Source organism: Pristis pectinata, chromosome 1 (genome assembly GCF_009764475.1).
Source record: "Pristis pectinata isolate sPriPec2 chromosome 1, sPriPec2.1.pri, whole genome shotgun sequence".
Lineage (NCBI taxonomy): Eukaryota > Metazoa > Chordata > Chondrichthyes > Rhinopristiformes > Pristidae > Pristis > Pristis pectinata.
The window spans coordinates 108,249,400-108,266,690 of NC_067405.1; the positions used below are offsets into that span (position 1 = coordinate 108,249,400).

Genomic DNA, 17,291 nt, shown 5'->3' on the forward strand with positions numbered 1-17,291 from the left:
AGGTCAGATTCTTGTACAAACAGATCCAAAGAAACACAAGAACAAAATACGATGACTATCTGGGAACAAACAAGTACCAGATATGAAGATGGTAAGGTCAACCTTGGGGATCTAAAAGCTCAATCTAGGCATCCAAAAGTTGCTTTTGGCCATCAGTGATAGCAAACTGTGACTTAATTGCCTCATGTCATTGTTACCATCAAATTGGACATCCCCAATTCCATGAGAAATGTAGGAAAGCATGCCAAGCGTTGCCTCAGGCATAACTGAAAATGAGCTGCCAACCCAGTGATGCTACAACACGGGGCATGGACACACTGAACAGCACAAGTATTATGGGACAGATAGATAAGAACTATAGGCCTTACAGTTAGGACAAAATTCCACAATCCCATCACAGCTATTCTTGAACAATGGTTGGCAATTGTATATAACAGTGGAAGCATTATCACCTATATTTAGCTAAAAAATTGATCTAGTCTGAGACATGTCAGAAGTGTGATGGAATAGACTCCACTTTCCCACCTCTCCAACAATACTAGAAGCTTCACACTATCCAGGATAAAGCAGCCCACTAGATCAGGAGCCTTTCCACTACCATGATCATTTATTCTCTTGACCTCTGAAACAACATCATATTTATCATTTGCAAATGGCTGCAGATATCATTTGGCAGCAGGCATAACAGAGTACTACCATCTACAAGTTTCCTTCCAATTCATACACTATTCTAACTTCGGGAGAAACAGGAGTATACTTCTAAAGATTTTTAACCAATGTAGAAATCTAAATACAATATTGAACTGTTCCACCCATTGACAAGAAGTAGTACATAACATGAAATATAGAGAGGGGTAGAGGAGCAAATCTTGGAAGCATTCAGGTAAAACTAAAATGTGACATTGAGCTGGAGGGAGTGTGGAAAAACGTTGAGGTGTCCTGAATCATTGTATCAGGACAGACCAAGCATCGACCCTCATCTGTGAGTTGGTTGATATTGACCAAGTTAAACTAGCTGCTACAGGTTTCTAAGGCCCCATCTGCCAAAATTGTGGAAATTCCTATTCAGCAGATATGTGGAAGTATTTTCATAGTGGTTCAAGAAGGCTATTGATCCCAACTGGAGAACAATTAGGGGTGGCAGTGAAGCTAGCCTTGACAGTGAAGCCTACATCCAGTGTATGAACAAAGGAAAAGCTCTGGTAAAACTGAAGTCATTGGCAACAAGTTTATATATTACCATCTTTTCATCACTGGTTCTAAATCCTAGAGCTCCCTACACAGTAAGACCAGGGGAGTACCTTCACCAGAGTGCAGGTGCAGTTCAAGGAAGTAGCTCATGAGTTCTCAATTGCCTCTAGGGATGGGCAATATCTTGCCAGTGGCCACACTCAGTAAATGAGGAGAAATTGTAAAAGATCAACCCTGCTCTATTAAATGGCATATCTATCTTGATGGGCCTTCTATATTTTGTGTTCTTTTGAAGTATTAATTGGTTTGAGGTCTGTTTACCTCTTTCTTTTCTCCCAAACCTCCCCCTCCACAGTTTTTAGATGTTATAAAAGCTCTTCTGGTTTACTAATGTCTGTGGGAATAGAAATTTTCCCATCTTACTTTTTCTGGCTAATAGAGAGAATCAGCAGTTATAACACAGCTTACTTACCAAGATTTCCAAAAGGCTTTCAATAAGGTGCTGCAGATCAAGGACAGGGTATAAAGAACCAAGCTTTATGCAACAGAAATGTGATGGAGAGGGATTGATGGTGAAAATCTGTATCCTCTAGCTGAAGAGTTTAGAAGCCCCAAACCATAGATAAGGAGCAGATCACTTAGGAATATGTAAAGATAAATTTCTTCAGAGGATTATGAATCTTTGGAATTATGTACTTCCAGAGAGCTGTGGAAGCTGTGAAGTAGTCAAGGCTGACATGTTTCGACGCTGAAGCAATCAATGGATATTGGTAATGGGCAGAAATCTGGTAAAGGATCAACTGTGATCTCATGGAGGTTTGAGAGGCCATATAGTTTTATATCACAAGACAAAGCTTTGGGTATAAATAAGTTTAATACTATGACTCAAAACTGAGGTCCCATAGGATTATTGCTGGGACCATTTGTGTTCACAATTTGTATTAACAATTTAGACTGTAGAAACAAAAGCACTTTGGAATTAATGGTTAACACCAAATTTGTAGGATATTAGTCAATATGAGAAGGCCTTCGAAAGATTACAAGATAATGGTGGGCACATAATGATGAATGGTGCAGTAGCGGGATATGCTGCTGATTTCCAAGTCCCCCAGAAGCTCTTGTGATCTCTGGTGGCAATTTCCTTTGTTCTGATACTGGTGCCATCAGGACTCAGAGGAATCCAATAACAGATGTCATCAAACTTACTGAGCAGCCAGTAATATTCAAGAGTTTTTCCACAGCAAGCAAATGGTGGTGGCGGGGGGAAGGAACAATTTTAAGTGAGCTTATTAAATGTTTGAGTGCTAAATAAAGGCTGGAAAATGCATATAATAGTAAACGCTGAAATATAAATATCAAAAAGTATAAATATTAAAAGATACAAATATTTTTAAAAGCCCTTCTATATTGAAGTGTTTATGTGTGGGAATTATAACAGTGCAGGCTATGGCAAAGGGTTAAATCACTAACATAAATTAGGTAGGGTTATTAGAAGGATGAGGAGCCAAGGCAGCTGGATAGAGTTAACAGATCACTCACAATTATATTGAATGGCAACGTAGCCTTAAATGGCTGAATAATGCATTCTTGATGCTACATTCATCTTCTCATTTTACCCTGAGGTTGAGTTTTTTTGTGTTGTCAATAGAGGGCCTCTCACACTTTTATTCCTTAAAATCGAGGTAATTTGCACTGGATTTTCTTGCAGTAAACCTATTTCCAGAGAATTGCATTATTTTTAAATATAATTGTTAAAAAGTAAAATAGTCCTTGCTTCAATTAAGCATCTTAAGGCAAAGCTACTGATAAATTGTTTAAAATATGAAGCGGTATCAGTTATTCTCATCCCAAATTTTGCAATAAAATTGTTAGTAGTTTTCCATAATTCTAAAATACTCAATTCTAACCAAAATACTTATAAATATGGCACTGTCGCTCTGAATCTACCAATTTCAGACTTCATATTTTGAATTTTCTGTCCTTTTAGAAACGACTGTAATTTTGGGAATTAGTTGCCCTGAATGTGTCATCAGAAGTGTTCCTGAGTAATCACAAAAAAGTAATTTTACCTTTTAATGTCCATCAAATATTGCATAATTCCATTATTGAATATTCTCAGTTGGTTTAAATGTTAAAAGATTCAATTTAACTTTTAGGTTCCTTTGGCTTATTTTTACAATAGACTAAATGGTGTAATTTTGAATCTTACATTTTTGTTTTAAATATAAAATGTTTTTAATGTATATGTGAATAACAGGGTCTTTTCTCTGGATGGAGAAAAGATCCTGATGTCTGGAAGCAACCAAAAAAAATTGAAACAGATGAGTTCAATATCTCTCTGATAGGCTTTATGTACTGCTATTCACTATTCATATTGAGTTTCCTTAAGGGCACCAAAATGATATTACCGATTAGATAAATGCTGAGCCCTTTTGCTATGTGCTAACAGCAGGTGGTTTTTCTTGCCCATGGCATCTACGTGATGCTTTTCAGAGGAATAAAATTACTAATCATCACTGCATTGTCCAAAGCATGTTTCATTCTTTTCAAGCAGTTTGAAATCTTTGGTGAAGTGCCAAACTATTCTAAACATAGCTGTTCCTAATAAGCTCAGCATTGGATTCAACAAGCTTGATTGGTGGTTGTCAGTAGGATAAGAGGTAATTACAAAATACAACAGCAATGAAGCAAGGTAGTTGGCAATTGTCCAAAGCAATGTCCTGATAGAAAAATAAAGAGAATCATCTGCAGCTTACAATCAAAAGAAGGTTTGAAAAGACTTCTGAGCTGCCTATTGGTATTCTTACCTTTTCAGGTCATTTATTGAGAATTCAATAATTGAGTAGAAAGCTTAATTAGAACATCAAAAGATTTCATCTTTGTATTTCAGATCTAAGGGGCAGTAGTGTGGGGAAATGATTTACCTTTTAAACTATTCATTCTATCTAGTGTGACAAAATGACATTAAAAACCTGCAGAATATGAGGAGTGCTCTTTTCTACCATATGCACATCTGCGTATATTGTTTTTGTCCTGAGATAAAGCTAATGAGTTTTTTTTTAATTGGGTTTCAGATAGACAAAGTTCACTCAGTCTGCCAAACTCACTAATTTGCTCTATCATTGACATTGGAAGGAATTTAATAATCTGTATTTTCCTATGTTCCATCCTTCATTTATCACTTCCTGTTGTCCTCAATCTGTAATCTCAGAAGTTCCAAAGTTATCGTGTTCCACAGAATGTCATCGTTGGCTTGTTTAACCTTCATTTTTAACCACATGTTCATCCAACTGATTTTATTAAAATGTTAATTGGCACAGAACTGACTGTTTCAGTTGGAATTTTTTCCATGCATATAGTAAGAGGAGATGGAAAGGGATTATAGTTAGAATGTTCTTTTATCTAATGATTATTAACTTGTACATTTCAGTTCAAGTTAAGGCCCTTGCTCTTTCTACTTTAAAAGCTGAAAAGGTCACCAGCCCTACTTAGTAGTACATCTTTGTAATTTAAAGCTCTAATTAAATCACATTTTTTAATCATCATCAGGTCAGTGACACACGTTTTACAGATGTGGCTTTTTACTTCTATAGGTTTAGGGTCTTTGATAGTCAAATTATCTTGCTTCAGTAAATGATTGTATCTTGTTGATAGTTTCAGATTAAACATTCTCTGTGAGTGTCTACAATTTTTTCCCCTTTCCAGCTTTATGCACTCATTCATCAAATACACTTTTTTGTTGGGCAAATTTCTACATTTATGCCTTAATGAAAATTAATTGACATTCATTTCCCATGCATTCATAGACAATTGGTGGGAAATGTAGCCTCTGTATCCACTTTAGTGCTAGTCTTGTGAGCCAAGTCATCAATGGTTCTGGACTTCGCTAATCATGGATCCAGTGCAAATACAGAATACAGAAACTGACTATTCAGAATGTATGAAATCCCATTTCCATCTAACTACTGTCTAACCTTTTCCTAATTGTTGACTTGGAATTGATTTAATTGCTACAGTTGTCAGGATTATATTGCAACAGTGTCACCCTGCCCTGATGGATCTTCAGAAATTCAAGCACTTTTATGAAATTGATAAAGAAAGCCTGCACGTTAAATGTATTTAGATCCGTTTAGCTTCCTGCAGATGCATTGAGCTTTGTAGATTTTATAGCTTTTATTTTGAATGCAATATTAGGCTTCATGTATTTTAAAAAGTATTTAAACGGTGGTAATCCCATCATCAGCTCTGGTGATCCATTCGAAATCTTTATCCATTTTACTGCAAGTTTTTTCCTATTCACAGTCTTAAATCTTTTGCTGTTTAATGTCCCCATGCTATTACTGGAAAAGATCTGTTGCTGTTTATTTCCTTAGACAAGCGACCCCTGCATTATGGGCGGGTTGAGTATACAGAAAACTGTCCATAGCACAATTTTCCATAACGCAATGTCACGTCATCTGCACGTGTCAAGAAATGCGAAATGAAAAAAAAAATTTGTGTTTATTTGTATCCTATTTATTCCACAAATTCTGTAAGAGCAAATTTTATTCCACATCTCAAATTTTTGGGTATTGATTTGTGAATTCTGTAAGTGAATTTCTGTTACCTAAATGGTCATAACGTAGGGGTTGCCTGTATTTATCCTCTATGTTGCCTAAACAAATTTTTCTCTTGCATGGAAAGCAAAATTGTACATGGTTACTGTAAACATGGACTTACTGAGGTTTTATATAAATGATTTGTTACATCTCAACTTCTGTATTCTGTATCTCTCTCAATAAATATGAGCATTCCATTGGCTTTATGCAGCATCCAAACTGTACCAAGTAGTATCGCCTTGTCACTCTTATCTGAAGAATTATTCACTCTGCCTCCTTCATAGTATTACCTGCAGACTTTGGACAGCACCTCTTTCCAAATCATCCACATATACAGCTAAAATAAACCCTAATGAGGCACCTCTACACATTTCCAACCACTAGTTCAGAATTGCCTTTAACTCGTACTTTCCATTTAGTTCTCTCCAACCATTTTTAATTGCCTTCTGTACAATTGCATATCCTTGATCTTCAGCAGTATTTTGTTCTAAGAGACCTTATAAAAGGCTCTGAATGGCTGTATACACCACATCTTTACATTTATACCAACCAATATATTACTACTTTCAAAGAACTGCCATCTTTTACAAGAAGAGCTACTTGAGTGATGATATGATAGTGCTGAAACAAAAACAGAAATGCTGGAATGCTTCAACTTGTGGAAGGGTTTACAACCTGAAATGTCAACTCTGTTGATCTTTCCACAGACGGTCCATGAACTGCTGAGTGTTTCCAGTATTTTCTGTTTTTATTTCAGATTTCCAGTATCCAAAGTTGTATTTTATGATGATTGAAATGACAGTGCTGCTTAGAGATCAGACTTGTTTTGGGAAATCGAAAGGATTATATTCCATGATTTAATTTTTTTTGGCATTTATTGGTAAAGGTTTGTTCACGGTTTGATCACTTGTGTTTCTCAAAATCAACAAATTCAACACTACTTTGAAAAGAGACATTTCGTGTGGACTAATAGTCCTTTAACTACTAAGGACTGTTAGTCAACAGTCATGTTGCCAGTGTATTTTGTACAATTTAGGTTATCACCTTAATTCTATGTCGTTCTCCAAACTCCATTTCCCCCTCCCCCACATCCCCCATCCAGAAATCATTTATTCATGCCCTCTTCAAATTGTTCTTGCCCTCTATCTGTCCTCTGCATGCCCCACCCCCATTACCCTGGATCTCCTTTCCTTCCATTAATTTGCTGCCATCTCCTAAACCTTCAGCCACCCCTCCTCTCCGCACCACCTTCAACTCCGCCTATCCAAGTAAACCTCGAGCCGACAAAGAAATAGTTGCTGCAGGCTTTCACCAGGCTTGTGCTTAGCCACAATATTAGAACATTAGCTACATATGCCTGGCTCCAGATGCATTGTGGTGCTGAAAGAAACTGGGGCTTCCAGATGTGCGCATATCCATAGAAATACATGCATTTCCTGTCAGTGGCTATTCTCAGCACCAGCTCAGTAGTGCATCTGATCAATTGTGGAACATGTTTTCTGAACCGGGGTGTTGTTTTTCCATAATTATATAGTATCTCATTGGGAAACCGTCCTCAAAAATTGGGGAGTACAGTCACCCATGCATAAGCATGCATGTGGTTCTTCAGATTTAAGCTTTTTCTTTTGGCTTTTGTTCTTACAATTGAGAATATCTTGTGTCAAATGAAGGACTACTGACCTATGATGCATTTTCTTCACCTGCTGCTGGCTGGTTTTCAGGTTAGCAGATGGAAATGCAAGATTATTTGTGTTGGTGGTCCATGGAACCAAATATGCTTGTTACTTAGTTTCCATCCTTCACTGTTCTCTCTGTCATTGACAATGAGTCTGTTCTGATGCACTTGGGAATTCATATGCATTGCAATTGAACAGATGCATACCTTGCAATATTGATAAAGGTTTTAGCCTCTATTATACAGCCAGTAGATAAGTCTTTGGTCAGTCGCCAACATTGTGGTTATTATAAATAAGCATTGAACATAATCACTGCACCTTTGCCTGGATATATTTAACATTTAGTCCATTCCTTAATGGTCTACTCTTGATCCATTATTCCAAGTGTTCTTTCAGCTTTTCAAAATTTGAGCTTACCACTATTTGGAGAAATACTCTCTTTGGTATCTTAAATACTGTTCAGATAACAGCTAAGGTCAATGTGATGTGCAACAGTTTTTCATTTCCTTCCGAAAATAGATTAGAGATTGTTTACACTGATTCTCAGTGCACTGGGAAAAAAAAATAAAATAGGTAATCCAATCATGATCCACTGGCTTCGTTATGGTCTTGAAATATTATAACTCAGTATCTATAAATGACATCCTGATTTCTGTGACCAACAGCAGAATTCTGTCTTGTTTTAAGGGTCAGACTGTCAATTAATAGCAATAGTTTATTTTTTGAAAGACTGGCTTAAGTCAATGATTCTACTTCAGAAAATCAATAATAGCATTCAGCAAAAATTCAGAAATGTGTTTTTTTTAAACCAAACTTTTGCTGTCTAATGGGGTTGTTAAATTTGACTGACATTGACTTTACCAAAAACCAAAAAAGCATAACAAACTGGAGAGAGACATTGGGTGGAAAACATAATAAAATTCCTATTAAGTATATGAAAATTTGTATGAAGGAATATTAAGAATAGCCGAAGCAACAAAAAGCAATCTTTTCTTTCGTGTTATGCCTTATTCTAACAGCCTGGATTTTGCTGGAGAATGCAGATATTTCAGCATTAAACTGCTGGAATTCCTCAGCATACTTGCAGATATGTTTAGGAACTCCCATAGAATTATTTGTGTCCCATTACATAGTGACTGAGCTCCCCATGGAGTCCAGCAACAGAGTAGGACTTTTATGAGATTTTTCCAACACACAATGGAATCTGCTTTCTGCTCTGGTGCAGGGTCCGCAGGAGCATTGACTTCACTGAGGATTGTGAGGAAAAAGGAGGAAAATAAAATGCCCTTTTGTATTTGACTTTATTTTGCTAATTATTCATATTTTATAATTTTAAGTCTTAGGTCCATTTTAATGTGTTTTAAAATCTTTCTGAACATTGGAGGTATTTGCCATATAAATATGTTTTGACAACCAGCCAGCCAAGCTGGAGGCAGGGTTTTACTGTTCTCAAAGGTTTTTCTGAGTTTCATTGTTTTGACTCACCTGCTGCACTGCATTACATCAATTAAGCTCCTGCCGCTGCTCAAGGCCTTACCACTTGATCCATCTGGGCAAACAAGATTTCGGATTCGTGTAAGTTAAGTTCAGACAGCTGGTGACTGTGAGTGGTGAATCATCGGCTATAAAATCTGGGACAATATGTTGGTATTAAGCCAGAAATTGAGCTCCATGGCAGAAACTGGATACAGGTGAAGTGATTTTTGTTTTAGACAAAACACAGGTTCATCAACATGTGGATGGGTGGATTAAACATTTTTCACTTTTCATCCTAATCGGCATTTAGTTATCTCCGAGTCTAGAACATAGAAAATTGCTGTTGCTTTATTATTGTCACTTGTACCGAGGTACAGTGAAAAACTTGTCTTGCATACCGTTCATACAGATCAATTCATTACATAGTGCATTGAGGTAGTACGGAGTGCATTGAGGTAGTACAGGGTAAAATTAAATATGCTGTACATTTATCTGCACATTGTATTAGTCCCTGACATTAAGAAACATTTCAAAACCTTTTACCTTACTTTAAAATCAACTAAAACATAAACATTTTTAAAAAGAATTTAAAATATTAAACCAGCCACAAATAATTGGATAAAAAAGAAACTTAACCATTTTCCCTTTCTTCCTCTAAGCTCTACTATCCCCATTGAAATCAGTGATGTGCAGGTCCTCCACCTGATCTAATTTGCATAAATATTGGGGAATCTCAGCAAGAACCTGCCCTACCACTGCACTCCATAGGGAGTCCTATGCTGAAGTACAGTCAGGAAAGGGCCAGCAAGGCATGGCCAGTAGGTTTGGGACTTGCACTTGTGCTGATAAGTTTGAGGACTTGGGCTGAGGAATGCACGGTACTGCCAATATTTATGAATATTGTGTCTTAGACTCATCATGCGGTCTTTGTATCTTTTAGAATATGTTCAAATTAAGCCATACACGATTGATTATACTATAATGTTTTAATTTACAATTTTTAACTCTGGATCAAATTATTTATCAGTCAGAAAATGTTTTTACAATTCATTCCACTTTTATTTTACAGTGAGGAGTCGCATTCAGCAAGGCTTGATTTCAGTTGCTGCCCGGACTGTGATAATACATTTGGTAAATCATGTTGGCCATTATCCATTGAGTGGTGGCCCAGCAATGCTGACCAGTTTGATAAGTGAAAACCATGACAATCCCTTCACTGACTGTACTGAGCTTTCCCCTGAACTCTTTGAGAATCCAAATCTCCAGTTTTTTGTGTTGAACAGTTCCACTCTTATCTCATACTTGGAAATCCCTGTTGAGGGTAATATCCCTGGAGGAGGGATGTCAGCTGGACTCTCAACAGCTACCTCAAATGTTAGAGTTGTGATGCGTGATATATCTGGTAAGTACTCCTGGGATTCTGCAATTCTATATGGGCCACCTCATTGCTGTCAACAAAGGCAAATTGCTCACCAGTTCACAAATCTTCATAAAGAAGAACAAATGGCAGAACCTGTCTTCAGTGAGACAGACATTACTGATGCTGATTTAAGAGAATATTTGGTACCTCAAACAAAAAGAAGATGCAGAGAAATGGTGCCATCTTGGGATGTAATTCATGATGATGAAGATGCCTTGGATGAGATGCTGCAATATCTGGGTTCCACCAGTCCAGAATGTCTCCAGAGAGCTGGTGTGCAACTTAATATCCCTGCTTCCCCTCCAGTTTGTATTTCAGAAAAACAGGAAAATGATGTAATCAACGCAATCCTAAAACAGTACACTGAAGAGGAAGAATTTGTGGAGAAGCATGGCAATGACTTGAATATGAAGGCAACGGAGCAGGAAGAACCGTGCCCACAGGAACCTCAGTCTGTCTTTTACTACTGCAGGATGCTGTTAAATATTCTTGGCATGAATTCCTGGGACAAAAGGTAAGACATTTAATAAGGTGTAGTTTTATTTTCGAGTTTATATTTTTAATTGAAATATTTCCACATTGTATTAAAGTCATGATGTCCTTATTCGGTCATGCACATTTTTTTAAAAAAAGCAAGGAGATTTTCTTGGGCAAAAAAAAATATTGTATGGTCTCTGCAGTTATTTTTAAAAGCATGGAAAAATAAATGGAGCTCAAACAAATGGGAATCAGGCACAGCACTTGAATTGAACATTTTACCCAAATGATAATATTTCCTCCACATCCTGTGTGGGCAGCAAAAATCTAATTACCACATGCTCTCTGGGTTATGTCCACACAGGTAAAGTGTGCTGAAATTTTAAGCAGCAGCAGCAAAGTTTTCAAATTGTTGATAGAAATAGTGATGTTTGCATGTATTGGAAAGGATCAAACTATGAACCATAAATAACATATGGTAGATGGGTAAGCCAGGAGAAGCTTCGTTACCCAGAGAGTGGTTAAGACGTGAAACTTGCAGGGAGGAGCTGAAATAAATAGCATGGATGCTTTCAAAGGAAGCATACTGTAATAAGCATGTGATAGAGTAAGGGATAGGAGAATATATTAATGAAGTTAACTTCCAAGGGATGGGGAGGTGTTTATGTGGAACACTAGCATGGACCTGTTCTTGTCTGTGCTGTAAATATTTTGGCACTGAAAGCAAGAACTATGCTTGCCTTTGAGAGTTTTCCAACAGCAATCTGTTCACAGCTTCTGACCTTGTATCCATTCTATCACCAAGACCACTTGCTTCTATATCATTATTTGCCCCCAACTCATGCCTACTTCCCCTTTATCTGCAACTAAAATCCTTGCTGTGCCTTCATTACCACCTCAAGCTGACTATTCCAATCCTCCGTTGTTCAATCTCCCACCTCCCACACTACATAAATTCTCATTATGTTTCCAAATCTGTTCGTTGACCCACACCTTCCCATTTTTATAACTCCATAAAGCCCTACCAGTGATTTGAGATGTATGTTCCCCCAACTTTGGCCTCTTGTGCATCTTGGGACATTTTACTGCATCCTCATTGTTACTCAACTTGTATTAGTCACATAATTACAGAAGTTTACAGCACTGAAAAGAGGCCATTTGGCCCGTCATATCCATGTTGAACAAAAAAAACACATTTACGTTATTCCCATTTCCCGGCACTTGGTCCATTGTCTTTTACTGTTTTTAAAAAGCTCATCCAGGTACTTCCCAAATGCTACAAGGCTTCTGTCTTCATACATTTTGTTCCTGAAATCCATTTCCCTTTTGGCAATAAAACAATTTCCTGTCCTCTAATCCAGTTAATTTTTTCATGTATCCTAGTTATAATATTTTTGCAAAGGGAAATGCGTCTTTCCTGTTCTCACCAACCAGGTTTCCTACAATTTTATATATTGTTATTCAGTCTCCTCTGTTTCCTTGACCCAGAGGAAACAACCTCACCCAAGTCAGTCTGCTCTCCTAACTATAATTCTCCAACCTGAATAAGATATTTTTAAAATCTTCCCTGCACCCTTTCTAATGCTGTCACATTTTTCCTGTAATGTGACAGCATTTTGCACTGTATTCCAGCTGTGATCATGTAGCATGACCTCCCTGCTCTTTTATTCCTCATTTAAGCCAGTGGAGGCAAGTAATTCCATAGGCCTTCTTAATGACCTTATCCACCTGTCCTGCCATCTTCAGGGATCCATGGAATTGAACACCAAGATCCCTCTATTCTTTTTCAGGTAACTTGATTTCTCTGTCTGTATCAGTTATCCATCTTTGTGAAACAGCATGCTTTCCGTTTCAGTAAGTTCAGCCTGTGACCAAGGTGACTGGCAGGAGACATTGTACACCTCCAGAGCAGACACACCATAACTTAGAAACAGAATAAAGCTCCCTCTACACTGTCTCATTAAACACTTCCAGAACAGGAACGCAATGAGTTAGACACAGAATACCATCCCCTTCACTCTTCCATCGTGCAGATCTGGGATAGGGACAGTGTGTGCTTGCCTCACCTTTCAGATGCAAATGGAGCAGAATGTTAAACTCCATCCGTGGATCTCCATCATGGCTGAGAAAAAAATAACTGGAGAGCAGAGTGGGGCAACGGTTAGTGTTGTGGCCTCACGGTTTCAGGGAACCGGGTTTGACTCGGATACTCTCTGTGTGGAGTTTGTGTTCTTCCTATGACTACATTTGTTTTTGCTGAGTGCTGAGGTCTCCTCTGATGTCCCAAAGATGTGCTGGAGGTTAATTGGCTAATGTGAGTTGCTCATTAACTCTCCACTAATCAGTATGTGAGAGGATAAATTGCAGAGTTACAGCAAAATAAGGACAAGGTATGGGATTAAGGAGTTTGCTTGGGTTTAATGAGCCAAAGGGCCTCCTCTGTCATAATGAGTAAGTAAAGTCCTGGTTTTAATCTAATTTCTTGTTTCTTGTAGTCTGACTGCAGAACATCATCTGTTCTTTTTCTACCCTTGTCCTTGGTAGCTATATGACCATAACCTTTGGCTGTACACCCAGACTATTCTGCAGCTACCTGTGATGTCCTTAATCCTGGTACCAAGGAGGCAGCAGATCACTGGAATCGCATCACTGGAATTGGTTTATTATTGTCACATGTACTGAGGTACAGTGAAAAGCTTGTCTTGCATACCATTCATACAGATCAATTCATTGCACAGTGCATTAAGGTAGTACAAGATAAAACAATAACAGAATGCAGAGTAAAGTGTAACAGCTACACAGAAAGTGCAGTGCAGGTAGACAATAAGGTGCAAGGTCATAACGAGGGAGATTGGGGTCGAGTCCATTTTATCATACCATTCAATAGTCTTGTAACAACGGGATAGAAGCTGTCCTTGATCCTGGTGGTACGTGCTTTCAGGCTTTTGTTTCTTCTGCTGATGGGAGAGGGGAGAAGAGGGAATGTCTGCAGTGGATGAGGTCTTTGATTATGCTGGCTGCTTTACTGAGGCAGTGGGAAGTATAGACAGAGTCCACAGAGGGGAGGCTAGTTTCCATAATGTGCTGAGCTGTGTCCACAACTCTCTGCAGTTTCTTGCGGTCATGGGCAGAGTGGTTGCCATACCAAGCCATGATGCATCCAGATAGGGTGCTTTCACTAGCTAGAAAAACACCTATATCACCCACTTTCAATTGAAGTGCCTAAAAAAAATATAGCTTTCTTGACCTTTCTAACCCCACCTGTAGAGCTGAGTCACATACGGGAGTATGGATTTTCCTGTGACTCCCCTTGAATCAGTGGGTTCTCCAGTACTGAGAGCTGGGTACTGGTTAGAGAGCCTGATACCCTTGCAGAACTTGTGCATGATCTGCTTGGCCAATTATGTCTGTCTAACAGTCACATGATCCCTCTGTTCCCTACAAAGGTTTAAGCTCTAATGTAGTCACCACCTGCAACACATCATTCGTGTAATACTCGGTCTCACAGATGCACTATTGTGATACTAGCACTTGTTCAATGTTCCAAATCCAGATCTTCCACTTATTTCCTGTGCATAGTAATCTAGGATATTTTCCACATAGTAATATATTTCCAGCCATGCCTCTGTGTGTTAGGAAAAAAAACTAAAATTCCAGCAATACTCCTGTAGTAAGAATATAAATAAAGCCATCAGCACTTGCATTGAGATGTTTATCAAGCATTACATAGAAGCAAAGTATGGTGTAGAGCATGAAAATTTGTATCAATTCATTTTTATCACCAGTAGATCAAAGTCATGAAATATTAAGATGAAATCCTATTTTGCCCAGTTGTGGAAAAATACTTCCCACATATTCATGAACAGCTGTATGTGTAATACAGGTGTGAAAGGCTGCTTAAAAATTGGTCAATATTTCATGATTATGATTTGAAAAAAAAAGTTTTCTTGTATCCTGAATTTCTAAATTCAAATTCAGCTCTGGCTTTGGTTCCCAGTTCTTTAATCACTTTGTTGATCTCACTTGCTGAAGAATTGTTGTTCTATTACTGCGATTACTGGCCACCAATAACCATCCTGCTTTGTTCAAGTTGTGACTCTGAACTGAAAAGTTTGCCTTTTGATCTCCATTGACTTCAGTTATGTTTCGGATACATCGCAGCTTGGTATGGCAACTGTTGCCCAGGACTGCAAGAAATTGCAGAGAGTTCTGAACGCAGCCCAGTCCTTCATGCAAACCAACCTCCCCTCCATTGACTCCGTCTACACTTCCCGCTGCCTCGGGAAAGCATCTAACGTAATCAAGGACCCCACCCACCGTGGTCATTTCTCTCTTCCTCACTCTCCCGACGAGAAGAAGATAGAAAAGCCTGAGAGCACAAACCACCAGACTCAAGGACAGCTTCTATCCCACCGTTATCAGACTCTTGAACAGACCTCTTATACACTAAAAGATGAGCTCTTGACCTCCCAGCCTACCTCGTTGTGCTCCTTGCACTTTATCTGTCTACCTGCACTCCACTTTCTCTGAAACTGCAATATTATATTCCTCATTCTGTTTCCTTTTTACTGTCTTGATGTAATTAGGTATGGCATTGTCTATCTGGATGGCACACAAAACAAATGCTTTACATTGTGACAATAATAAACCAATTCTAATACCATGATGCTCCAGCTAGGTTAAGCATTGCATTTGACATTGAGGGGAACTGCTCATTATTTCTCTGGTATCTAGCTCTTGTTTCTGTGTCAACATGAAAGTTATTATAAAGGTAGGAGCTAAGTGGTTCAAATAAAATCCATACTAAGTACAATATTGGTGTTACTTGAAGACACAATTAAAGACTCTCTCTGATTAGGAAGGAGGTTAATGGGACAGCAAGTGCCTATTTATTCTAGGGTTCTTGGATAAAATGTAGCAGGTCATTCTTCAACTTCTCTGAAAATTGCCATTATGATTATTATATTCTATAAATTTTATTTTCTCAGTTTCATTGTAAATATTTCAGTGCATCCTAGTTTTGATTTACTGCAGTAAACTTTATCTATATTGGGGGGAAAAATTATGGTATCCATTCTAACTTTAACATTGTTTCATTGTAGGACCAGTTTCCATCTTCTGAAGAAAAATGAAAAGCTTTTACGAGAACTAAAAAACCTAGACTCTAGACAATGGTGAATGTTTATTTTGTGATCTCCTTTGGTTTTTCTCTCGTATATTTCATTAATTTATAGCATAATTTTTAGAGCTTTGTTTTAATAAAGGCAGGTATTCTCTCACCATTTTGGCTGTTAATGCACAAGTCTTCTTAGCATTATTAGCAGATAATGTGCTAGGATGTGAAGTCATTTCTCTAGACAAATTAGTCCAGGCCTTCAAACTGCATGACCAGCAATTTCAGTACTATGCATCCAGGATTGAATTAATTAGCCGAGTACAGATATAAGATTTGAAATTGGGACCTTACTAACTGCATGTCTCAACAGCTAAGCACCAAAGCGCTGAAGTATTGAGAATGCAATTCATGTGTCCATTCTCAAGGAAGGTATTTTATAAAGCTGACTGGAGTTAAAATAGGGAACACAATCATAAGGATTATAAAAAATCTTTACAGATATACATCAGTACTTATAATAGGCATCCCTTATGGTTGGGCATTTGCCAGAATTTTCTGTGCCTTTTTAGTCACACTACATTGGAGTATAGGAAGTCATTATCAGATATTTTGACAAGGAGGGTGTTGAACATGAAAATAAGCTGGTAACCTTAATGTACTTGACTGGAGTTTTCACCAGACCGTGTCAGCCAGAAATTGATGTCTCCTCAGCTTTTTCTTCCAAGAGCTGGGATAGATGAACAGAGACACTCACTCTGCGTAAGTTTCCTCCCACATTCGGGTTAGCAAACTGTGGGCATGCTATGTTGGCACCAGAAGTGTGGCGACACTTGCAGGCTGCCCCCAGAACACTCTACGTAAAAGATACATTTCACTGTATTTTGATGTACACGTGACTAATAAAGATATCTTGTATCTTGTGCATAAGACTCTTAGTAGAAGTTATTTGCTGATTCCACTTTGCCGTGGCTGCTTCTAGTATATTCTAGTAATTTAGCAGACCAAATCTGAAGAGTCAGTAACACTATACCAGTCTATTTGATAGGAATGCAAGTTGTTCTATTTGCTGATGCTTAGAAAGCTTTGGCATTTTAAGTTAGCAAAACCAAGGGAAACTTTGTTTTGTGTCACTTTCTTTTTTTGCTCGGTTTGTTTGACTGTAACAAAGGCATTAAATAAATGTTTAGTGACAGTTGCTTTTGTTATATGTTAGAGATTGAAATATTTTGTAAGTCTAGGCATTCATAAGCATTGTAGCTTATCCATTATTGTGTTATTAATTGAAATTAAAGTAAAATGAACATTCTACATAAATATTTCTGGTTTATATAAACTAT

General features: G+C 37.8%; 1 protein-coding gene across 6 annotated transcripts in view; it reads left to right on the forward strand.

The window, feature by feature from the left end:
• ralgapa1 (Ral GTPase activating protein catalytic subunit alpha 1) overlaps positions 1–17,291 on the forward strand; it is a 142,038-nt gene that overhangs the window by 85,720 nt on the left and 39,027 nt on the right. For all 6 annotated transcript variants that reach the window (XM_052045902.1, XM_052045813.1, XM_052045987.1 and 3 more), the window contains exons 33-34: positions 10,011–10,875; positions 15,941–16,012. In XM_052045902.1, coding sequence (XP_051901862.1) covers positions 10,011–10,875; positions 15,941–16,012 — 937 coding nt within the window. The remainder of the gene's footprint in view (positions 1–10,010; positions 10,876–15,940; positions 16,013–17,291) is intronic.